Raw genomic sequence first — 26,391 nt, forward strand, 5'->3', positions numbered from 1 at the left:
ATCATGCTTTCTGACTGCCATTGTACCCCATGTGAAGATGCTCTGCTTACGCATCAGTTAAATCCTGCAAGAGTTTGAAGAAAAAAAGTGAGATTATATGGTCAATTTGCTGATTTTTTTTTTAATATTTTGAAGATATTTATGCAAAGGGGAGACAATAGAGACAATAAATTACTGAAGTCTCATGAGAGAGAATTGCTTTTTTTGATGTAGAAAGATCTGTCTTAATTCAGAGAAGAAATTGTGGTTTAGGGAAACAAATCTTTTTAATAAAGTCTTTTTAATGGATGGCTAAAGGAGAGTATAAATAAGTTAATGTAGAATTATTAGAATATATAATTGATATTTGGACAATTATAAATGCTTCCTTTGAAATACTACTCTACTAACATGTTATGGGACAGGTTTTCTTATACATCAGCTGTTAGAGGATATCTACAGTAATGTTTTAAGTCAGGTTCATTTGACTTTTCTAGAGGAAAAAAAAAGATCATAATCAGTTCTGATCTCATCCCTGCTATGAGCACGTGATGAAATGCAATAAACTTCTGACCTCTTCAGCTCAGTTTGATAGAGGACCAGAAGGCATATAATAATTTTTTCATTTGCATTTCTTTCATCCTGCAGGAAAATAACATATGTAACTTTTAAGTTAGAAGTTAGTGCCATTAATTTCATTACAGATGCATGAGGTTATGATGTAATGTGCAGCTGCTTTAGCATTGAAATTGTTCTTCATAGGTCAAGCAGTCAAAACAATGGTTAAGTAGGATGAACCCTTATGCCTACCTGCCTTATGTGATCTAGCTCTCCAGGTAGTCTCCTTCACTTGCCTGTTCTAAACACAAACAAAAATTGTTTCAGATGTGGTAAAGGTAATGGATTACTTGCATTGCAGTCCATGCCAGATGTTGCTTTTAGAATGCCTTTATTTGACAATTGTAAAATGTGATAATATTTAAGGCTGACAGAGCTCCTTGGGTAATGGCATTAACCTTCCTACATTTATTTGAATAAATATAATGGATTTGTTTTCCTTCTGCTTAAAGTTGTCCAGAAGCATAGGGTTCATTTTGTTTCTTGGACATTAGGAAGGCAAAGTGTTCCCTCCCACCCTGCCTGTGGTTGGCACCAGGCCTTGTCTCTTGCTTGCAGGAGAGGTGAGCAGCAGCGGCCTAGAGGTGCTTTCTGGGAAGCATTGCTTTTCTTTTCCTGACCACAGCACAGTGCTATGGGTCCTCAGGCAAGAAGAAGAGTGTTCTTGGAGTTTGAATGTACTTGAGCTATGCCTTAGTCAAACTGGAGCTGTTCCTTCCGCTGTCTGTAACCAATGAATACCTTTTCCTGGGTAAGATAGTGTGTAACACCTTGACTGGATTTTAAACAAACGGGGAATATCATTAATAAAATACTGATTTGGGGAATAATATTTATATATTAATTTTCTAAAACTACTTACTTTTATTTGAGCTATACGGTTTTGACCTAGTATACAAAATGCAACTGGTAACTTTGTAGCTTTGTATCAAGACATTTTAGTATCTTTCAGTCATTTTGCTCTTAGATGTGTTTCCATCTGCCAGACTTAAGTTAGCTAGCCTTATATACTATTTTTCTCTCATTTCATTTCTCTTAGAGATACTTCTGAATCTCACCAATAAAAACCCCACTGCTGTTCTTCTTTTGAAGTTGTGATTTCGGCTTTTGAATTACAATCTTCATGCAGCAAATTGAGCTGCTGCATTCCCTCTGGCTAAATCTGAGTTGTGCATCTGCAACCTTTACTTTTCTCTGGTACTGAGCAGTCATGCAAGGTGTGTACTAACTGACTACCTTCAGTCTTGCTGCTAGCTGGTAACCCAGATGCTTATTTGATAGACAACACTGGATGTCTCCTTACTGTAATCTGTGGTGTGGTCAGGCAGAGTTTGAATGGCTTATTGAGCGCTTCACAAAAGCACATTGCTGAACTGCTGGGACACCTCATTCCACATGAATACTCAAACTGCAGTCAAAAAAAAAGAAGTTAAAAGTGCAAAGTCATGCTTTGTGGGGTTTTCAGCACTTAGGAGACCATTGCAAGAAAACATTTTGCTCTGGAGCAGATTGAATTGTCTTTTTTTCTTTTTACAAATTTAATTTAAGACTTTATTGAAGACAGACACATACAACTGAGTCCATGGAGAATGCTGGTATTTCTATTACTTTATTAGTCAATGCCTGCAAGCTGCCATATTTGAGGCTTCTGTCTCTTTCACCATTACTTGGTATGTATTTTATTTTACCTTGTTAATAGTAATAGATTAGAAAATAGTGAAAACTACAGTTTACTGTAAAATTACTGCTTGCCTTTACTACCTATCCTGCTGTTTTTTTTTCATAGCCATTATTTTTACATTCTTCCACATTGTTTCTAGCACTTAGGGCTGTACACAGTGACTGTGACGGCTGCAGTCTGAGTTTAGGAGCTTAACCAAGAGGGTTAACCTGGATTCAGTTATCTTGCATTACACACAGAGGGATTTTCATCTAGGTGGTTATCATGTAGCAATAGTATCTTGCTGACTACATTCTGGTTCCCTACATAAGTCCTTAGATAGCCAAGCATTTTTTGAAAGGCAGTGTGACAGCCTTTAAGTTGTTCTTACTACTCAGTGGAAGGATTTTTGTCCTGATCTGTTTTTGCAGAAATCAGTATAAAACATAAGGCAGCTAAAAGTTTGTTAGAACAAATTAAAAAAGCTTCAGTATGAAGAACCGCTCTTGTATCTAAAATGCATTTTGTGCGCATGTGATATAACCCATTTTGTGCATCTTGTTTTAAAGCACCTATCCTTGAAAAAGCTCAGAAAAGTCTGCTAGGTTAATAAAACACAAGTGGAACAGGTTACTCAGAGAAGTTGAGGCTGTCCCATCCCTGGCAGTGTTCAAGACCAGGTTGGACAGGGCTTTGAGCAACCTGGTCTAGTAGAAGGTGTCTCTGCCAATGGCAGGGGTTTGGAACTAGGTGACCTGTAAAGCTTCTTCCAGCCCAAACCATTTTATGATTCTAAAAGTGACTTTTCCATAAATTTGCCTCCTATAACATAAAGATACAACAGTTACAGTTTGTATTTTTATTGTGCCTTCTTTTCTGGGTCACATTATGACATTTATCAGAAATAAAATTAACCTTAGGGCATGGAAGACAGTGTATATTCACCATTCCAAAGTTTTAATTTAAGGCAGATTATGGCAGTTGCCCTTTTGGCAAGACAGATAGGCTTTTGACCTAAAGCTTGGTAAGCTAAGATTACTTTAATACTGTTTTTATGAAGCTTGCCTGATCAGATAAAATAATTTTGAAGACTTGAATTGAAGCGATGTCTCATACCTTTCAGGTTAAGTAGGCAAAAAACATGCATGATATATTCAAGTTGCTTTTAATTTGAAATACTGTCAGACACTTCGTAGTTGACTGTCATTGTAGGATTACCAGTTCTCTGCATCGTGTTCTGTAACAACCACCTACCGTTGATGTTCTCTGTGTTACCAAAACCATTTAGCTCTTTGTGTTGAAATGTCATTTGGAAAGTTATCTAAAATGATGAATGCCCTACACTGTCCAGTGTTGCAGTTGTGTTTTAAAACTCAATGGCCTTTTTCTCCTCCGTGTTTTGTGCACTGCTCTCCTTTTTTATGGTAACTCCGTGATGGTTGCGTTTGGGGTACTCATGCTTCTGGAGGTGTTTGAATTCTAAAGAGACAAGATTTTCCCTTTTCTCTGAAGAAAAGCAGAGGTAAAAACCTGTATGTTATTTGGTCCAGACCCAGGAGGGGTGCCTGTATGACCTGTGTGTGGCTTTTCTGCCCAGCTTTCTCACCCAGCAGTGGATGGACTTTGGTGCTTAAGCAGCAGGAACATGTTCCTGCAGCTGCTCTGTATCTATGGCTGAGCCTGTTGGTCTTAAGCAATAAATACATTTGGATGAATTTTTACCTTCTGGCATGCACTTTTATTGGTTTTCCTCTTGAATAGTCTGTGGAAACATTTCTTCCCTTCAAGGCTAATATGGTTGATAGCATCCTTTTAAACAGTGTGGCTTTTATTCCTATTTTACTGCAAAGAATCAAAAGCTAAAACTTGAGCAGATTTATAGACAGAACTGTGTTTGTGGTTATTCTGTTTACGAGTACAATGGAAAAGGCTCTTTAAAATTGTCATCTGGGGCTATTTTCCAGATAGTTTATTTGCAAGTAAAAGGTGCTCTTTTGTTAAAGTTTTTTTTAAGTTTTTTTTTAATTAGAATTTCAGAGTGTTTAATCAATAACAGTAAGATTAGAATTAAAGTTTTCAAGATTAACGTTTTACCAGCATGACTGTTTTGATGTCCAGCCACATACTTATTTTCCCACATTGCCTGTATCTAACTAACTTCCTCATTCAAGACAGTGGTTTTATCCACTATGGGGTTTTTTAGTGGTAAGAAGAAGCCAGGAGTTACATGTGCTTTGTACCAACTGTCTGCTGTGTGGTTTCCCAGTGAATGTTAATGTTATCTCTTGTGGTTTTCTTGAGCTAGTACTAACTTTTGTTAGTAGTAGCATATTAACAAAGGACTTGGAAAGATTGCTTCTAATTGTTTTCTCTTTTTCCTTATGTTTAACCTCTGGAGGGTTGATTAAGAGTAATAGCACTGCCCAGGAAAAGAAGCCTCTCAGCACTGACAGCTATTCTTGAAACCATAGCTATAAAAGTCTTTTAGAAGATGTACTTCTATAAAACTTGGACATGTACTTTTTATTTTGCTTATGGATTCTTGTAAATAGCTGTGGTTGTGTGTGTAAATGTGTTCTAGCAGAGTTTTGTAAGATCAGTTTGCTGTCTTCCTCTGGTTGTTCACTCACAGCTCTTAGTTTAGGCAAGATTCACAGCCTTGCTATTTTCTTTAGATAGCAAAGAGTAGGTGACTTAAACATATTTAAATGTCAGGATTCTTAAAATATTTGGGTATGTTCTCTTTAGTCGTTACGTTAGACTGGAGTAGCCATTAAAATAATGCTAGCATTATTAAAAAGGCTTACTCTATTGTGTTTATAGCCTGTCGTGTACAGATTATACCCGATTTAATTTGTTATCTGGAGTGTGTCCAGCTTCCACTAAATGGTGTCTGTTTTACTTTTAAAAGAAAAGTGCAGCTGTTTGTAACCAGAGTACAGTAACTGTGAGTGACAGCGATACCAGCTGTGTGCTGCACACTTCAGCTGGTGTAATAACTGAACAGCGCTCTTGTAGATCCCCCTGCTCTGCTCACTACATTGACACAACATATAGAGAGGTTCTTCTGTAGCTTTCACAGTTCTCCATCTCTGCGCGTGATAAACAGCACTTTTTCCTCCTTTGCTTGGACAAATCTGGACAGAAAGCTAAGCCTTATATTTTAGTTTCTCCAAGAAGGTGGAATATTTGTTCTGAGCTTCAGTTATTTCTCTCTGAAGCAGGGCAAAAAAACTTGCCTTCTTGAAGACAGAAAGCTCAGAGGACTCAAGGCAGGTATAAAGGTCTCTGTTTGCCATATGTCTCCACTGCTGGCATGTGACAGGGACAACAGTGGGCTCACATTTAACCCCATGTCTGTCTTCATATCCAGTAATGCATGTGTACGGACATGGTGCTCTGCCCAAATAGAGCCGTGCATGCTGGGACTGTTAAGGACATGCCCAGGGAGGTGCTTGGTCAACCCCAGAATAGTAAAGCAGGATGTTCCTGTGGGGAAAAAAAGTACACCAGAACTCTTTAAGAAAACAAACAATCAGACAAACCCCCTACAACTAAATGCCAAAATGCACACGCACAAGTGCATCCTCCCCATTTCCCACAGCAGCCAGGACGAAACCGTTTTCTTTCTTTACAAGAGAGAGCAAAAAGGATGTATTTCCCACTCTTCATCTATTTTACTCCTGTAGCTTCCCTAAGTTGTATTGCTGTATGTGAATGACAGGAGCATGACAAAGAGTCAGAACTTTCCTCTCCCATCACGTGGCAGTGCAGAAGGTTCATGTTCACTCTTCAACGTAAGGAGATGGTGTAGATGGGGCCAACAAAGGTCTTCTGCTTTGCTTTTTAGAGGCACAGCAATAACAGCCCTGCAAGCAGCGTTGCTGAGTCTTACCTCAGTGTCTTTGGCACCCTGTGGCACAGACACGTGAAGCCTTGTACCAAAAGCTGGGGGGCTCTATGGAGCTCCACAAATGCTTTCTCAGCACTGGGTGCTACATTTTGCGTTTGATTCTCCAGTATTTCAAATGCATCGCTGACTGCTATGTAGGAAGCGTCTATAAAATCTGAATTTGCAAAGTAAATTTAGGCACAAGGAGTAGAATTGCATAAATACTTCAGGCGAGCAAAACTAATTGTAGGTCTCTACGCTTGTTTAGTTGTTCCACAGTATGAGGGATAGAGTGAAAACCAATCATAATACGGACTCCCACTTCTTCTCTTGGGTTTGATGAAATCAACTTTGCAATTGATTTCAAGGGAATAATATCAGGCTTTCTGCCTGATGTCATGGCAAACATTGACGTTGAAAAATGTCCAGAAATAGTGTATTGAGTCACTTTAAATGTATTTCTCTTGAATCCCCACTTTGTGGCATTATTGCTGTAGTCTCATCCCGACCTAGCATTATCCATTAATACCAGCTTATCCCCATGATCCTTCCTTCTCTTTGTCTATTTGTTTGGATATACCGTGTGCACACATTTGTAACCTTCTGTTTCTTGCTCCGCTAATAACATATTTTAAATTGCACTTAGAGCTGGCACATTTGAACCAGTAATGCAGTCAGAGGAGGGCACCCGTATTCTTGGCTTGTGTTAGAGTTTTTGTTACCCCGTGTACCTTATTAAGAGGCATTAGGGAGACTGAATTCCTCTGGAAATACAGACTGTCTGATTTTTGAGGCATTGGTATGAGTAACTGTAATGCAATACATTAGGTATGAATGCTTAATGGCTAAACATTCTTTGCTTGCTCTAGGCAGTTTTACATCTTACTAGGATGCAATTCATTGTGCTAAACTGGGTGAATGTGAGACTACCATTAGAAAAAGGACAGTCAGCCAAAATTAATTCTGCCTGCAGGTGCAATTAAAGGATTGGTAAGTCTACAATAGAAGTAATTGAGTAGTGATCTGGCTCTGAGAATGCTGCCTTGCACTTCCCATTTGAAAGATGTTTACAAAATACAGCAAACCTTCTGGTGTATTACAGAAGCTTTTCTGTTAATCCTCTTAGCCTCTGCCTGTTTGTCCAGTTTCATGTACAAGCAATGGCATTAACAGGCTGAATGGCTGGGTTTTGGTGGGAGTGGGTGCAACACTCCTAGCAAATTAACACAACACTCCATTAATTGGTCTCTTATATCACTGCTTGGTGATGTTACTGTGAATGTAGCAATAGCTTACCAAAGCTTTTAGATTCCTTAGAGTCATAAGCATTTTAGTTGGTGTAGAAAAATACCTGCTTGTACTAGAAACTGAATAAATACCCTCTGTAATATGTGCCACCTTAAATCAAGGTATTATATTTTCCCTGCACAGAGGCTGTCTGAAGGGCTGTCTAACATCTAGTGTCATACTTAAGCTATGCTTCAACTTGTAAGTTATGTACTTAAGTAACGAATAGTCTGTGCGTTGGCACTCTGCAAAGCAAGAGTTTGACACATCTCTGAGTTTTTCTTAAAGAGTATTTCTTAATAGAATATAATGGAGCTATAATATTATTATACTAGAAAATAACAGTCATCTTAGACCATGAAACCATCTTTCTTTAGTAATCTAATCTCAGTCAAAGAATTTATTAAGTAAGAATTTCTCATTAAAAGAAGTCCAAGAATTTAGTCATTTTATATGAACTTAGTTATTGTGAAAGGTACTGGTGGCACAGCATTAGAGGTTCAGAAAGGCTCCCACTGTGGTCTGGTATGGAATTGCTTTTGCTTATTGTGCCTTGCTCTGAGACATGGCAGTAAAGTTTTCTGGTTTCTGGCACTGGTGGAAAGATTGCCAAATGCAGTAGCTGCTAGGAATGAGGCAAGGTAGATGGGAGAGTCATAAAAAACCTTGGGGCAGCTGCATCTTTGCACCACAAAAAAGCAGAATAGGATTTGTATTTATGATGTAATACTGAGAAAATTGGACACCAAATCAGACTGTTTCTGCCTAACTCTTCTACCTCTGCTCTCTTCTCTGCTTTAAGTAAAGGGATGGATAGAAATATGCGCTATTTATGTTTTTTCTCTGTATCTGTTTCTATATATATAAAAGCATTGTATTCATTTTTGTTCAGTTTATAAAATATGTTGTATGTTCACAGTAAAACTATAGTTGGATGAATTATCTCTATAATTTATTCAGCAAATCTTCTAAATTAATGCCTGTGATCAATTTCTTGTGCTGCTTTTTTCCTTTGAATTATTTTCTTAACAGTTCTGACATCTGTAAATGAATAAAAGGAATTTCTTGTGCAGTTTTGGTTTTGTAGATTCATTTGTAGTGAACATTCAGGTTACACAGTTTATCTCTGCTGAGATTTATTTAAAATAGAAATAAGAATGTCTTACGAATAGTCAGTGTTCTTTTTTTTCAGGTGTTTGCCTCTCAGAACATTTGTGGCATTTTTACTTTGTGTTTGCACATCTTGATTTGTAGGCTGAGGGAGAGCGAGATTGCTGGGAGAGGAAACACTGACACTTTGATTCATGGTGACATTGCTACTGTATGGCAGTCTGTACTAATTGGTACCAGAACAGCATTTACTCTTGGCTGGCTCATGTGTCACACTCTTAAAGGCAGAAGAAAAATAGCGCCCTCAGTTATGATGTGAATTGGCATCAATGCAAGGATCTAGAAGAAACACTGCAGAAGATTCAGGAATAAATGTCTAAGGACAGAAACTGCAACTTTGCCTCGCGCTGTCCTATCCATTTAAACTTGTTTAGACACCAGAGGTCCAGACTTGAGGCTGTACGGTATTATAATTAATTTGTGAAACTCAGCTCGCTATATTCTCATTTGCGTTCTTATTTCCATGATCAAAGATACAGTGAGTTCTTAAGCATGCTGGTTTGTTACCTTGGCAATAGAGGGGATTTCCAAAAGAGTGATAAAATAAATCTGCTTGGAAGCAGATTTTCTTCCTAAACATTCTTGCTGATATTTTTATAATTTTTGTATAGCGTGACTCTTGATGTACTGTTGTTGCAAGTGCTTCTTTGTTCTACCGGGTGGAGACACTCTCAAGGTGTAGGCAATTTCTTTTTTTACTTCACCCTGAAACAGGGGTGCAGTTGTCAGCCAAAGCCATTAAGGTTTAAAGGTCAGTACTGCACTGCGGTAAGCAGTAACGTTAAATTGCAGCACCTAGGTCTCTTATCTGTCTGGGATCTGTCAAAGAAGTCTGGCAGGAGAGACTTCTCTAAGGAACCCTGAGCTTTATGGGAATGCAGTATGGTGGAGCTTCTCTCTTGGCTCTTTTCCCTGCAATTGTCAAGCTACTGTCATGAAAAATACAAGGGTGGGGTTTTTTCCCTAATTTTTATTCTCTCTTTCTACATTGTGGATCACTGACCAAAAATAGACAGTAGAAGATTTAAACAGGGTTTTTGTCAGTAACTTCCAGTAATACAAAGTAAAGTTAAAAAAAAAGGCAAGGTAATAACGAAGGAATGAATTGTATGTGAAGTGTACCTGTGAAGTACACAAAACATGAAAATTCTCCTAAGGATTCATATATGATCAGTAAAACTCAGGGGAGTCACCTTACTGTTCATTTAATAGTTGTATTATACTGTTGCTTCCAAGCTGCTGTATTACAAAAAACAGTCCAATGCCCAAGAAGATTTAGGTTCAGGTCTGCAAAACTCATAAAACAGAATTCAGTGAAAATCATTTAGTATGTACCATTAATGTAAGAGAAAAACAGGACGGTATTGGAATTCTCCATTTGTAATAATGGGTATAACAAAAGAATTATAGTGAGAAGGATGGAAAGGACAAAAAGACACCTCTGAGTTGTAACCAGTCTTTACATGAAAAAAACCCCTCCAGGAATATTCAGATTAGACTATTTAAATGTCTTTGTCAACTCCAGGTTTCAGTGCACCACACTGTTTTACTCACTGCGACAAAACTGAAATGCAGCAACCCTAATTAGCTGTGCAAGTTGAGAATACCATGTGAGCCACATTTCGATAGCAGTGAATCTTTTTAAGTCTGACCAGGGTGACCCTTTCAGGTTGGCCAAGTTGAGTTACTTAGGTTGCCTTTCAGCAAAAGGTAAGTCTAAGGGTTGCTTACTGAAAGCATGGAAAATGAGTTTAATAAAAAAAGAGCAGAGAAATACTCTCAACCTTTTTTTGTTGAAGTAATTTGATATTTGCCAGTGAGTGACCAGTCTGGGGGGTTTTAGGGTTACTATGGGAAAATACTTGAAGTTTTTCCAGGATTGGCTTAGAGGCATATTTGCTCTCAGCAGCCTAGAGGCCGTTATTTGTTGCCTGTGTAGAAAAGAAAGAAATGACTCAAGTCATCTGTGTTTCTCATGCCATGATGTTCCTGAAGTTTCATGTGAGTAGGACTGCTACTCCAAAGGGTAATCCTAGTCTGCAAAGATTCATGCTCATGGGAGACAGTTTAGTCTCCACTTTTCATCTCTTCAGTGTGCGCCAGATCACAACTGTGAACAGGGGCACTAGGTGTTGTATAACAGAGTCCTCATTGTTCAAGAGACCAGCATTGCATTTTGTATAGCTGCTCAAGTACATAACTTGTTTTCGAAGAAGCTTATGTTGTCCTCAAGTCCCTTAAAGTATGAAGAGGTGGTGGTGTAGGGCTACCGTCCCACTTCTTTCCAAAAGGCTTTGGACCCTAAATCCATGGGTCCAAATGGACCACGGGATAAATGGATGCAGCATGAGAAAATTCACATTCTTCCACTATGAAATTTGTTTTGGTCAAAGTTGTAGCCTAGGAACAATTCTCTTGCAGCACAAGTTTGCTGTCACTAAAAGCACTTGGAGTAACTCATTATTGAACTGCAGGAACACACACACACACGCACCCGTGCTTATTCTTAGAAATCTCTCTATAAGAGCAGATTAGTATTAGCTTTGGTTTGACTCTTCAGTACCAGGGCTTATTTGTACCTGCTAATTACTCTGACCTGTAATTATGAGTAACAGCATGAAGTTTTCACATGGGGCACACATCTCATTTGCAGCAACAGTTATTTTAGATTTTTCTGCTATGTAGACAAGTAGTGACATGAATTGTAACAAACCTGGTACATCAGCAATAAAACAAGTACAAACTGGATAAATAATAAATGAAGATAGATATTAAACTTTACCAATTCCAGGAATTTACATAATGAAAACAGGTGTTTTAACAAAGTCACACCTGAAACGAAAGTAAGTAGCAGAAACGCAGGGTAAAAAATGGTATTTGTATGCAGAAAATTTGAGATGGCAGAGAAAAAGAGAAATCTGAAGCTTTGACTTTCTACTTGATTTGTCAGGAAGACCACATATCTATACCAGTATGTCAGTATTGAGCTGCATAGATTTTAAAATGCTCAGGTAAGGGATTGTTGTGGAGGAGCAGTTCAATGCACTACTGTATATTGGTGCAGTCTTCTTGGAAGGATGCAGGCATTTTAGCTGTGTTACTTTCAGTCTCTGCAGCCTCTCTGAGCTGAAACAGAAGGACCTTCTGATTTGACAGTAGTGAATGCAGTGGAGAGGTCAGAGAGAACGAGCAGATATGTCCTCTCATCATAACTGAAAACAGCTACTTCTCCTAAAGAGCTTTCTGAGGGAAACCCCAGGCTTAGTTTTGGTGTTAAGATGATCAGTTTCTTTCAGTATTGCAACTGTCTAATTCCCATCTGTGTCTCATCCCTGCTTCTTGGGAAGTTTTGTCTCCTTGGTGCTTCCCTGTGAAGCATTACTGACAGCTGATGCCCACGCAGGCTTTAGGGGAGAGCGAAGCCAGGAAATGTAGAGGAAACCTGTGGTGGCTTCTCCTCAGTGACTCACTCCCTTTGACTGTGACAAAGCGACCATACTGTAGAGAAAAGACTCTTCAAGAAAGAAAAGAAGCACCTGTTTCAGGTGCCAGAAGTTCACTCGTCCCCAGAGATATGCTGGGGACTTTGAAGCAGAAGGTTATGAATGGTCAAACTGTGATTATTTTTTCTCTCATTTAGCTTTGTCAACAGAGCCAGAGAGGTTACCCCCAGTGCTGTGCCTGTCTCCTGCCCTTGTGGGGTGTTGTACAGGGGTATTCCTCACAGCTTCAGGTACAACAATTTACGTCAGTGTGACATCCATGAATGTGTCTGATTCTTCCTATGTCACTCTTATGGCTTGTCCTCACTTCCCTCCCCACGAAAGAATTTCTCATCGTTAGTGGAGGAAATCCAGCAGTCCAGTTCAGTATATTCAAAACAAGAGATGATTGTAACACTGCCCTGAAGAAGTTGGCAGCAACCCTGCAAAGGTACCTGGTTTTCCTCCTGGAGGGTAGGGAGGTGCTTTTGTGTGCTATTCTAGACTTAGAGACTTCTCTGAATGGGAAAGTACTGACGGTGTCATCCACAACTTGTAGTGTTTTTCTGAATGTCCTATGTCCAAACAGCTTAGCCACGGTTTCCTTATTTAGGTTCTTCCTTACAATTGCAACAAAACTTATCTGAAATTCCAGCTGATTTCCATCCATGTCAGCATTAAAGGCAACCTCTAGGTTTTCATCTTTCCCAGAATCTACAGCATGCATGTGGTAGAACCACTCAGAGGAAATTGTTATTACAATTAATCTATATAATTAACCTATTATAATTAAGGTTGCTAAAAGATGCATTCATGGTGCCTGGTTGATTAGTTCCCTTTAGTGTTTGTACATTTCTGTTTTCTCCCAGTTTCAGTGCAGGACAAACTTCACTGAGAGAAGTAAATGGGTGATAGGAAAGTTTAGAGTTTGTGCTCTAAGATCCATGTTCTTTGAATGTGGACACTGGCTGTGCCAAGTTTTGTTCCCTCCACATAAGAGTACTTTGTGACTCTTCCAGCAAATACACAGTGCACCCTGGATATGACTTACGAAAAGATAAAACTATAAGGTAGTTCTGTAATTATTCATCTTCCTGCATTGGATGTTTGCACAGTAATGAGGTACGGCCAGAAGAAGACCTTATCCTTCTTGGGGCTTCTCACCTGGATGTATGGAGAGATGACCCATTTGGTTTCTGCGCTGTCTGCAAAGAAAGCATGGAACAAAGGTGTTCAAAATTTTTCATTCTGCAAATGGTACACAAGAAGGCTTAATAATACTAGTTATCACTCTGGTGGAACTTCTCCTATGTACTAAAGCAAGCATCATGCACTAAAGGAGTGAGCATTTGGTGTTTCTGACTGGGAAGTCACGTTCAGTCCCTTTACAGTATGTGACTGCTGTTTCTGGAACTTGTTTCCATGCAAGATCCAGGAAACCCAAATTCTGGCCTTGGTCTTGCCTTGATAGTTGTAAAAAATGAGACGGTTTGGGATCATCCCAAGGCTAACAGCATTGCTTTTTTATGCCTGCAGGTGTGCCTGAAAATCACAGTTCTCCATAGCGGGACAGGAGGTGCTCTGATAGATGGCTTTGTTTTCTCTTCCCCAAGAACTGTGATGGAAGGAAAAGAGGTAGATAGGTTGTTGTGCAGTTTTGAGAATGGGTTTCATTAATGTTTACTGTTCACACAGGCAATACCAGTCTCTTTTGCTGGCAGGTGCTATTTTCTGCTCGTTGACAAGTCTACATTACCTAGAGATTACTCCTGAAGATTAACTAATGATGTCAAGCTCAGCTTGTTGGTGGCCACCAGCAGCACATATAGTAATGGCAGTGATTGGGTTGGGATCACAGGTTGTAATAACCACTCCATGCCTAGCATCACTTTCTAAATGGCCTCTATCACACCAGAGTTACAAAACCTTTATCCTGAATTTTCAGAAATAAGAAAAATATTGAGGAAAAGCAGTAGTTTATTCATGTTACATGGCATCATTATGGTGAGGTAGTGGCTGTGGTGCCTACTCCCCTCCCTAGAGGGAGAATACAGAAGTATAAGCATTGGTATCTGATGTGTTCTCACCACTGGTGGTGGCTTTTTATTTCCACTGTTTCTGGATTACAGGTGCTCTTGTAAATCCTAATAAACATCGCAAGTGAATTCCCTGGAAACTTTTTCTCCCCCTAAATATCTGGAGAGGTACAACCAGAGATTTTCCTGAAAAAAAAACAAAACCGTTTTCTTTAAGTAATGGCTCAGTGGACTTTATTGTAGTGGGTACTTGGCCGTTGTGGCAGCATAACCAAATCTGTTAAATAATAGGAAATGGGAGAATTCCCATGAGTCTGAAATCACACACACACTCTAGGAAACACAGGGGCAGCAGTCGTGACGAAGTAGGTCTGTTTGAATCAAGTTAACCATACTTTGACGAAAAAGTTGTAACTGTTTGTTTTATTTTTAGCAATGTAAAATCTTGAGTGACATTTCTCATGACTGTACTGAGCAGGCAGTTTGTTACTATGGTGGATAGACTGTTTCACAAAGAAAGAAAATTGCCAAGCACAAATTTTCTTTTCTTCCTTTTAACACTCAGAGATTCATTTAATAGAAGCAGTCAGCCATTAAATGTGATTGTGCAAAATGAGGTAAATGGCATACAAGAATATCCTCCTTCCTCTAGTCAAAAGATATGTTGAAGGCAGTGGGCGAGATCATATGACCAGTGTTCAAAAGATGGTGAGTTAATGGCAGGTAGGAAACACAGACTATTTTACCTAGATAATATCAGTGATCCTACAATCTCTGAATGCTTAGGTAAGATACTAGATAAGAGAGGCACAGTGTATTTGGAGACAGAATTATAACTGTGTTCAACACAGAATTGTAACTGTGTTCAACACCAACAGCATCTTTAGTTCCCTTTTCATGTGCAGCAGCGAGCAAGATTCAAGAAGCCATTTCTTCTGTCTAATCTGGTTCAAGAAGGATAATCCCAAACAAGAGCACAATGTATGGTGTGATGCCTTGAAAAAAAATTATCCAGTTACTTTGCAACAAATTTGAAACTGCTGCCACAATACACTAATGCCAGTCATTAAACACATGGAAAAGAACAGGGCCAGTTAACATAATGAAAAAGAATCCAGAAATAAACTCATTTTGTGCCATATTTTTTCCTTACACTTTACCCTCATCTGTTCTTTGTCTTCAGCAAGCAGTATTTATCTGCCTGTCTTGCCATCCTTCAACAGCTAGTGACTGTATCTCCATTTTTCTTTAGGACATCTGTCCGTGTTCCACATTCCACAGGTCACCCTTGTCATGCTTTATACACTCCAAACTAAACTCACAGCTGTTGTTTATAACTTGTACTTGTTTTCACGGGTGCTGCATTTCAGTCTTAAAGGTTTGTTGGTCAAACCTTTGCGCAGTAATGTTTTCGTTGGGTCTGGCTCTCCTGATTGCTCCTTATTTTGCTTGGTGTCAGGATGAATGAGTTTGGGTTTGGATATGGAGCCCTCAGTGGATGTGCAGCAAACCTGTGACAGCAAACGAGAAGAAGGGAAGCTGCCAGGGGAGATTACCCATCCCCATGCTGCAGGGCTTTTTGTTACTGTTGTGTGGGCACTGACTGGTTTGATCTATTCTCATGTCAAGTTAGAGATGGTTGCTGTGAGTTGTACATCTCAACCAAGAGATAAATAGGATGGCCTTCTGTCTTGCACCTACTTCTTTTTCACTACATACACGTTAGCATCATTAGATCTGTGGGTTTTTTTCTAGCTTGATGTGGCCTACATAGAAAACCATGTTTATGATTCTTCCTGTCTTCAAGTGTTTTGAGAAACAGGAGGCCAGGGGTACACTACACAAAAAAAGCCTTTTCTTGTGTAAGAGGTTTGTGAAAGACATGGAGTAACAAAAGACTTTTCAGAACTCCTTTGTTGGGCTGTTAAGCAGATATGGACACCCTGTGTTTTGTTTTCCATTTTAACTGGGAGTTCAAACACCCGGTGGTGTTAATAACAGGAGGAGAAATTAATACATCATTCAAGGTCTTTACAACATACTAGATGCAGGTGCAGTTATTGCATCCACAAACAGAAGGAAGGAGCTGAAGGTGATCACTTACGTTTTGAAGGTGTTGGCTGTTTGCATGGCTTTCCTGTTTGTGTATTGCGTGGACATAATTTGGACATAGATTTTGCAGGTAATTTCCAACCAAGTAAATTGTTACGTTTAATGCTTATTACTGCATCACTGTATTTTCTCCAATCTTATACATACTAAAGCAGCCTAAAATGTTCAGCAGCATTGGGCAGTATTTAGTACGGGACTTATTTTAATCAGCATTTAGATATTTTTGTTAAGGCTTCTTAAGAACATGACTTAGTTAAAAGAGCATTTGTCTTGCATCAGTATCGCTGCAAAGCAGTGTGAGATAGGTTTGTGGGTTCCTGTAAAACTTTTTTTTCTTTTTTGGTCTTGGAAGAGGCAAATGCTGTGCATTGTAAAATACAGGACTTAAATTTCCTTGGAGTGACAAACATCTTTTTCTGTTTTGACCACTACTTCGTACAAAGCTGGGAATTCTTTTGAAGTGGTTTTGTGCTAGCCATAACACAGTTACTGTACTTGTGGTAGTGTTTAATAGTATTTCAGTGTTGCACCTTTAATATATTTACTACTTCAAAGAAGTTAATGTGCACCAACAGCTGTTTGGGCAGGTGAAACCTCAGGTGGATATGAGCACAGCTGCTGTTGTTGCACTGGACAGCAAGCTGGCATGCTTGCTCCAAGGGCAGTCATTAAGAAGACTCCAAGCAAGCCTGCTTCTTCTGAATATACATATAGCTACATAGCATGGTGCTGTGGTTTATGTTGTAAGAGAAATACAGAAAAACATGGCTATATAATTGTGTCTTCTGTATGGTGCCTGTAAAACAGGAAGAGGACTCGTTTTCCTTTATTAGAAGTAATGAATATGATATATGCATGGAACTGAAATTCAGTAAAATTACTACCACTAATTTTGTGTATCCTTTCATCACTGCTAAATGTGAACAGTTAAGTGAATTAGGCTGGCAAACTTTGACCTCTTAAAATACGAAAATATGTTTTTCCTGACTGTTTAAATTTCCTGAAGGTTTGAATAATCTCTGATTGAAGGCCATATTCATGCTGAAAGTATGATAGAAAATAGCATAAATAATATAATAAGGTTCATACAGTCAGTATTAAAATTACTGCTTTAAAGCTGAAATAAAGCTGTAAACCTGGTTAGTTAAAAAAATAAAAATACCCATGGTTATGTATGTTGCTCCCCTAAAAAAGTTAATACACAATATGGAGTGTAATCTCTAATGATATCCATTAGTGGTGTAAATGTGGATCAGTAATCTTCAGGTCTAGCTTTGGTTAGATGAACGCAAATTAGAACATCATTAGGAGTAAAGACTGAAGCAGAAGCTGTATACAGATCATAATTTCAGTGTATTTTGCTTTTTCATGTCTGTGGATCTTTAATAATAGTGCATCTTAATGAGTTGAATTAAATGTTAACATGTGTAGACCGACTTATTCAGTGTCACCTTCTGCATTTATAATCACAAACAATAAAAACCAATCATTTATACTCACTTGACTTTTACAACCAAAACTTGTGCTTTAAGTGAATGAAAAAGCACAAATTTAAAAACCTGAAGTTTGAATGAACAAGAGCAATTTGTCATTGAAAAGCCTTTTCAAACTCTGCAACATCACAGGATTAGAACAGTAGTTATTTTCATAAGTTGGAAGTCTTTTTTGAGTAGGTGTTTGAGTGATTTTTGTTCTGTTTCCACAGGTTTTCAATACATATTCTAATGAAGACTATGACAGGAGAAATGATGAAGTTGACCCAGTGGCTGCATCAGCTGAATATGAACTCGAGAAGCGTGTGGAAAAACTGGAGCTCTTCCCAGTTGAACTAGAAAAAGGTATGTGGCCTGTGTGACATTTTCAGTTCCTGTGACACTGATCTGCAAGCCTGAGGAAGTCCACACATGCCTACAGAGCCTAATTTGAATTTCCATGAATCTGTCTTAGTCACCTTGGCTTTTTGTATTTCAGAAATTGTTTAAAAAGGAATTAAAGAGGCAGGTCAGGACATGCAGTTCTTTACTTCCCCAAGAGAATTGTTTTGTGACATTCTGTTAACACGTGATTTTACAAGGTGCTTGATACGGTGTGTTCACTCACCACAGGAAGAGTAAAATTCTTGATTGTCATTCTAAGCTACTCATAAGGTGAAGGTGACACTTCTTTGTGTGTAATTTAATAGATTTCTTAAAAGGAAGCAAAATACTGTTAATAGTAGTGACATGGGAAACCAAGAGGAGCCAAAGCATATATGTTTACTTACCAAATAACTGTACAAATCAAATGTAAGAAGTTTCTGCTTTTGCTTTTCTTTTTCACAGATGAAGATGGACTTGGCATAAGCATTATTGGAATGGGAGTTGGAGCAGATGCAGGCCTCGAAAAGCTGGGAATATTTGTCAAAACAGTAACAGAAGGTGGGGCAGCAGAAAGAGATGGCAGGTAAACCAGATTCAGTGTTTGGAAACCTTCCCAGCAATAATTAGTATCAATTATGATTTTTCGAAGGGAAGGCTTGTTTGCTCAGTGTATGTCATGATAACTCAAAGCTGTAAAATTTGAAGACTTCATTGGTAAGGCCCAAATACCTGGTGTGGTTATGAGAAGACATACGGTTGAACAGTCTCCTTAAGGAGAACAGATTTGCCAAAGATGTGTGTTCATGACTACTGAAAACCCCCATGCTTTAGCATAAGGAAAGCTGGTGATTCAAAATTGTCTATCACTTCTGAAGGTAGCTTAGATTTTAAAGGTGTTTAAACAATCAGTACTTTTGAAAAAGACGTCTGCTCCACATGTGGAAAATAGTTAGTGTATCTGAATGCTTAAAGTCTTACTAAATACACCTCTTTTCAAGTTTACTAATACAGGCTGTTACTTTATATTTCTCACTCTGCATATTCTTCTGTTCCAGAGTTCAGTTTTCACCCCTACAGCACTGAAAGTGGGTTAGTCAATTGAAATAAGAAGCTGCACCATAAATCTTGCCCTTTAAAGAAGTACATTGGTGTTTGTATTCTTACATGATAATCATATAAATCCTGGTTGCTTCTAGAATTGCTTACTTGGTATGTGCAGGTTAAAGAATTCCTTTTGAACACACAATATTTCCTATCATACAGGACAGAGCTATCTGTGTATTACATAATACCTGCCACAGTCAGGCCAGTATTTCAAATTAAAAGTTAGAAAAACACTTTACTGTGTAATCATTTAATAATGAAAAGTATTCTTAAACATCTTCCAACCCATGTCATTTATTGGCTTGTCCCAGTACATACCCTTTTTAAATTTGCATGCAAATAACATATTACTTAGCTGATACATTAGCAATTAAGTCTGCTTACACACCTCTCTACTTCTATTTTTAACTGTTACTGATTTGTTATATTAGTTATATATAATACCAAACACGAGCGCAGGTAAATAGAGTAACAATAAACTCTAAACATTTTATGCTGTCTTCTAAAATATGTAGTGCAGTAACATGTTCTTTACTGATGAGCGCCTGTAACTTTTCAACCAGGCAAAAGTTTGTTCTGCTGTGGAAACCCCACACAAATTAAATCAGAAGGCTCTACATGGCACAGGGGGATGCAAAGTTTAATAACATCACTCTGGGACTACTAAAGTATACCCTCTACTAGATTTCATTTGCAGGTATCTTTACTGATCTGGGCAATAAGATACCAGGTTGAAGGCCAAGTACTGATTTATCACAGGCTTAAAAATTATGAAGGGAAGTGAAGAAGCTGACACCTCCAGGTGTCATGACTTCATCCATTACTGTAAATTTAAGTGAATTTTTTGTCTGAAAGGTATGCTTGAGCTCAGCCAGAAAGCAGTAAGCTCACAACTGGCATTCTGTGTGAAAGTCTCTGGCTGAAAATCAGAGTCGCTCACTACTGGTCTATTATATGTATTTTCTGTTCCTCTCATTATTTACGTGTTTGAGTGGGCTACAGAAGCTACTGTTCAATTACAAGTCTCTTCCTTCATTTCCTGAGATGGCATCTGAAAGGAGCTTGTCAGCTAAGAATAAAATAACAGCTTTCTTTGACCATTCTAATATTTGCGTTGGTTTTCAACTGGCTGAATGTTCAGTCAGCTGAGAAACAGCCCTCTGGTTTTCTCTTTGAGAGCCTGACTGATCATTCACTTGGGAAAGGGGTATGTAATCCTCTCAGTCAGGAGCAGCTGCTTCTCTAATAAAGTGCATCAACTGTAAAGGGTCCTGTTAACCTCATCTTTGTGAAAAGCCTAGTTAATCATTAACATTGATAGCAAAGCAAAGTCTCCTAACAGAAAACACAGTTTTATTTCAGCAGTTGCATCAGATATTCTGAGTAACCACATAGCAATCTTCAAACAGGCTCTTCTGAAACTACAGTTTAAAACATTACACTGTCTGTAGGATAACACCCATCTTTTACTGAAAGACCCATCAAATCATGATATAAAGTACATGCCTCCCAAAATCTGTACAAAGAGGTTTCTCAGTGATTAAGCACCACTGGCTTGATTCATGTTGCTACAAGCAAACAGGTAGTGTTTAGTTGTCCTATCAAAAGGCATTGTGTGGCAGTATTTAACCAGGGAGGAGGGTGCTTTGAGATGAATCCAAAGGCAAGCGTGTTGATAAATAATAAGAGAGATTATTAATAGTGTATAAAATATGAAATAAATAATTAGACTAAAGATGAAAAATAAAATCTTTAACTGGATGAATTCATAGCTGTTTCTTTCAAATTATTCTGGTGATGAGTCATTCACATTTTAAAGTATTTTGATAACATTGAGAACAACAGTTCTGAAACAGTTCAAAACAGTTCATCACTTCAAAACAGTTTTCAGTTCTTAACTTGAAAAATACTCTAGGTTAAATTTTCAGTTCATCATACAGAGCAGTAATTATCCAAGTAACTTCAGTTGGTTCACTTCTGTAGTTGCTACCTCATTGGAGTGCTGCTTCACATAGGCAAAGATTTGTTATGAGCATTAGAAAATAATTGTCGGAATGACCAATTTAATTAATGGCAAAAGCAGTTAAACATCTGTAATTCAGGCTTTGCCATCCTCAGCCAGTTTTTTGTTTATATTTGAAATCAGATTTGAGAGTCGGAGGAAGCCTCGAGCTCCTAATGGAGGGGACTCTGCAGGGCAGGTTCTCCACAGAACATGGCTGTGAGAATATGGTGATCTAGAAGGTGCCTGGGGTGGCTTGTCTGGAGGATTTGTGCTAGGCTACAGCCTTATAGAGGTGTGGTTGGAATGGGGCTAGAGAGGGGATTCCCAAGGAAGAGGAAGGAAGCAGGAGAATATGGCTGTGGGAGTGTTTTAGTTTGGGCAGTGCAGAATATGTATGGCAGCATGCAGGAAACCTGTTTTTTAAGTTACATGTGATTATATAATATGAATAAAAATTAAGTTCATTATGTGGTTCTTGATATGTTTGTATGTTTATATATAATTAAATATATGTATGTATAGAAAGATAGGAGGTTTGGATAACAGTGGCCATAAAAAATAGTTGGAAATTTATTTAGGAGGTGTACAAACAAGAAAGAAGAAGATACAAAATATGCTTGAAAAACAGATGGAATCAGACTGAATTGCAGCAGATCGAGATAGAGCCACCTACAAAGTTGCAGGCAACAGTTCCCTAACATGAGGTTTCATCACCTGAAATACTATAACTATGAATCTGTGTGAACACCGCTAGAACACTATAAAGTGTTGTAGCTATACTTATATAGCCATAAGAAAGGAATCAGTTGTTCTGCCACCATTTAGTTTTCAGCCAAGAGGGTGACATCTTCCCACTCAGTGGGCACCAACTTCTTAAACTTCTCTTCTTGGAACTCCTGCATCCATCTGACTGCACCTCATGTTTGCTAAAGTAGAAAAAGTGTAATAATTTTTTACAGTATTGACATACAGCAGATATTAGTATGGTTGGTGTATTTATGAAATGGTTCAGTGAAAACTGAAACAAGATTTTGAGATCAAAATGCCTGATTTGGTTTTCGAGATAAGAGTTTATGGGCTGTCACAAAGACAATGTTTTCAAGGTTTCTCATATATAGAAGGGAGATCCTGCCCAGAATACAGTGAAATTCTGTGGTATGAGGCTGCCAAAGAATAAAGCTTGTATATCTTACTCATCAATGGAGTCCAAAGAACTGCAGATACTGCTTGAACACATATAGAACTGTGAAGAGTTGCCTGCCTCAGACTTGACAAAGAAATTGGTGCTCTAAGTCAGAATGCTTCTGCCCCCTTTTGAAGCCTCAGTTGTTCTTTGAAAGAAAGTCTTATCACTGTGATGTCCTATGATATTAAATTACTTGGTTTAGGTATATTTGAATAATTTAAATGGGATTTTCCTGTAACTATTTCTTGAACCCTTTGTAAACTGTATAGTTTGGATCAGTAGCATTCATGTAAGTACTTGAAAGTTGCTCCCTTTGATTAATTTTGAATGTGTTTGGTTTGGGTTTGGTTTTTTTTTAAATGATTTTTGAAATGATAGGAGTTTGTGCATTTCTAGAGGACATTTTAGTATCGCAGTCCTCTTTCCAAGTATTTGTAATCCAAATGAGTCCAGTGCCTGCTCTAGGGATTTTGCAGCAGTGCTTGCTTCAGATAAAAGCAACATGTTTTTTATTCTGCTTAACTTTTCCAGCACCAGACAGCATATTGACTGTCAATAGGTGTTTGGTTTCAGAGGGAATCCTCATTAAAACTGTAGAAGGTCTTATTTTTATTGGTTGCAGCAAGATAACATTTATACTGGGAATTTATCTTTTTGGAGCAAGTTAGATGAAATATTTGAACAGAGTATGTCACAATTAAGTCTGATGCAGACACTCTTTTCTCCACAGATGAGCAGGTTGTTTTAGTTAAATGCTGCATTTTTTTGCTATTAGCATGAAATACCAGAGCTATGTCTTATTCTGTTTTCAAGACTGGCTTAGGAAAGAATGATAGAAGAACCATTCAACTATCTCATTTAATTTAAGTCATATGACAAATTTAAGAGTTTGTATTGCTGTTTTTATATACAAGGGAAGTGATTGGATGATTGATGCTTTTAATTGTAATGGTAACTTTGAAGCTGGATTTATGAGATGTACTTGTGCAAGGAAGGATGAATTTTTCATATTTACCTCAAATGTTTTATGACTGACTTTTTGTTTAAAGTCTTTGTTTAAAATAAACTAAAATGATCTCTCTGTGCTGAGTTTTGCTGAAAATTCACCAACAATTCACACATTTATTTATATACTTGTGTTTTCCCTGTAAAGGATCCAAGTGAATGACCAAATTGTGGAAGTGGATGGAATCAGCCTGGTTGGTGTTACACAAAATTTTGCTGCAACTGTTCTTAGAAACACCAAAGGGAAAGTCAGGTGAGTATTTTAGAGGAAAAAAAGATGTGATTGAGTACTTAAGATTACCTGGCCTTTTTCACAGGAGTATCAGTACAACCAAGCAGAGTCAGAGCTTTTTTGGCCTCTCTGTGTCTTCCCTCCTTTTATTCCAAGACTGGAATGAGCTGTGGTATTACAGACTTTTGTTTTGACTTAGATTCTTAAAATATGACCAATGGAACAACCTGACATTGCACACAGAAGATGACTCTTCACTGGTCAGGATCTGCATGGACCTCAGACTGTTTGTAGTAGCTAGAATGGTGAAGGTCATGGGTGTTAGTCAGATGGAAACTGCTGCCACTGATCTCCTCCCTACTCTCTCAGTGGAGAGACTGGCTGTGTTACTGCCCCAGGTTTGGAGGGGTAAGGTCATGAACACTCTGGTTTTCACAGATGCCACCTCGGCACACAGGAGAGGAGAGTACTGGATGCAGAAGTGTTAACAGCTACCAAGTTGAGGAGAGTAGCATTAATTCACTCAGCTCCCCAAGTACCTGCACCATCTCTGGGTTTCTCTCTGTTCCTGTGCTGTGGTTCGCTGAAAGTCATCACAGAAAAAATCTACACAATAAAGAATAAGCTAGAAAAAGTGACATACAGTGCAAACAAAATTCTGAACTTACTTACATAAATAAAGTCTGTAAAACGTTTGTAAATTAATAAGAACAGTATTTCCCTAGAAATGAACTGGTTTGCTATTTAAAAACCTGTGCAGTCACATAGCTTTTCTGTTTAATAGCTTATTAATTTCAGTAAAGATTTAACTCTGCAAAATAAATCCATAAATATCGTTTGCATATTGCAAAGTAACAGCTATTCTGTAGTCACCCTTGGGTTCTCTCTCAAAGTTCTCTCTAGGAAATACAGCTGAATTCTTTAATTAATGAGCTGACTTCTTGTGAACCATAACTAAGCTACTGGTGGTTGTATATGCAGTCCCCCTCAGGTGGTGGTACTATATGCTGGCATGCACATTTCCACTCTAATTCCATAGCTGTTCTCGCATGACATTAAAGAATAATGTTGGAATGTGGATTCTGCAGAGAATCTTGGGGTGGTTGATCAAGGTCTGATTTGAAAGAGGTTATTTAGGAAAAATGTTATCAGAAATTGTAGCGTAATTACAGGTTAATGTATTTTTGTGTAACATTTGCAATTTTAGTTTCATCAGTACTATTTCTGCAAAGACTCTCACATGCTGTAAGTATTCCTACTGAGTTAACTATAAAAAATAGTATATATTTTATTAGATTTCTTTCAGTTGGGATCTTAGAACATAAAATCCAAGCCTAAAATGCTATGTGTATTTTGTGTTTGATGTTTTAGCCAAAAGAAAGCACTGAGATAAATATGCGATTATATATATTTATAATCAGCTTAGCTTGTGTAATTATTATTGCATAAGTTACAGAATAGCATATGTTTCCATGGAAAAATAATGGGTTTAGAGGAAGGAAGAAATATAAAACAATTTTCACACAGAATGCTCCCAGAATCTTTTCTTGGGAAGCAAATTACAGTCAGACTGGTTGCAATCTAGACCGGTTTGTCTGAACTGTAAGAAGTATTTCTTCATTGTTGTTGAGCTCATATTGTCAAGTGTACTACGTATCCTGTGCACTGGGATTGCTGGAGAGATACGGGAGTTTCTGCATTCAGCTTAAGATACTGAGCTTCCACTGGATAAATGACTCAGTGTGTTAGTGTCACAACTAGATTAAAAAACTCATAAAATAATACTAAATTAAAAATAAAATTTAAAAAATTAAAATAGGAATTTTAATATAAAATATTACTGAATAAAACAGATATATAAGAATCTATATACACACTGGCATACTGTGTGGTTAGCAGCATCTTACTAATGTGTGTGTCGTAATTAGATGAAAGGAATGGGTAGAATTCAGTGCAACTCCCCTTAGTTTTATTTCACTTAAAATTTTATAGAAAAAACCCTCAGAAATACTCTTCTGCTTTACACAGGCCAGCTGAGAAATGCATGTTTTTTTTTTCCTGGGGTGTGGTAGGCTGGGAGCAAGACTTCATGAGAAGTCACACACTTCATTGTGTGACATAGGCTCTTGCCTGGCTTCTGGTCAGGTCCTGGACTCTTGTGTTGTCTCAGCTGGTGAGTTGTCCCAGCAAATGTTGAGTTTCATCAGCATTGCTCTGCTGGCGCTGATGAACTGTATTGGTTTTAGCTACTCCAAATCAGAAGTGCTTCCAGAAAGCTGTACTTTGGAGATAGAGATTTCAGGATGCTTGACATTTTGGCTTTGTTGTACGTTTAAACATTTGCTTGTAAAATACTGATGCATTTAGCTGTGAGAGAAAATGACTTTTTTATTTTGCTGGCTGTTTTCCTTGTGCTACATGACAAAACAGCCCTGCCTGCTGCTTGTTTTGTGCAGAAACAGTTGTCTTCTGACAGATCCTCTTTCCCACTTACACATTTGTTGGGGATGGGATGGAGAAATCCCTCATTTCCACCCTCTTTGGCAGGCAGTGCTCACCTCTGCACCTGAACTGCTCTAGAACCTTAGGGACAGCATAAGAGGATCTTCCTTGCTTGCCCCCAGCCGTCAGCTCCTGCCTCTTGGCGGTGCAGGGAGTGATGCTACTGATGTTTGAGTGTGCCATTCCCCAGGCAGCTGCCATTAATGATCCATGTCACTGAGGGAGGCAGGAGCAGTGGAAAACGTTGTTGCTATATAAATAC

The 26,391-nt window shown here is 38.3% G+C and overlaps 1 protein-coding gene across 4 annotated transcripts in view; it reads left to right on the forward strand.

The window, feature by feature from the left end:
• Positions 1-26,391, forward strand: part of PPP1R9A (protein phosphatase 1 regulatory subunit 9A) — a 138,058-nt gene that overhangs the window by 55,195 nt on the left and 56,472 nt on the right. For all 4 annotated transcript variants that reach the window (XM_061468506.1, XM_061468507.1, XM_061468508.1 and 1 more), the window contains exons 3-5: positions 17,942-18,074; positions 18,558-18,678; positions 23,544-23,648. In XM_061468506.1, coding sequence (XP_061324490.1) covers positions 17,942-18,074; positions 18,558-18,678; positions 23,544-23,648 — 359 coding nt within the window. The remainder of the gene's footprint in view (positions 1-17,941; positions 18,075-18,557; positions 18,679-23,543; positions 23,649-26,391) is intronic.

The sequence above is a fragment of the Pezoporus flaviventris genome, unplaced genomic scaffold (assembly GCF_033815535.1).
Source record: "Pezoporus flaviventris isolate CSIRO_AGI_PZ_B2104156 unplaced genomic scaffold, CSIRO_AGI_Pfla_v1 ptg000047l, whole genome shotgun sequence".
Classification (NCBI taxonomy): Eukaryota; Metazoa; Chordata; class Aves; order Psittaciformes; family Psittacidae; genus Pezoporus; species Pezoporus flaviventris.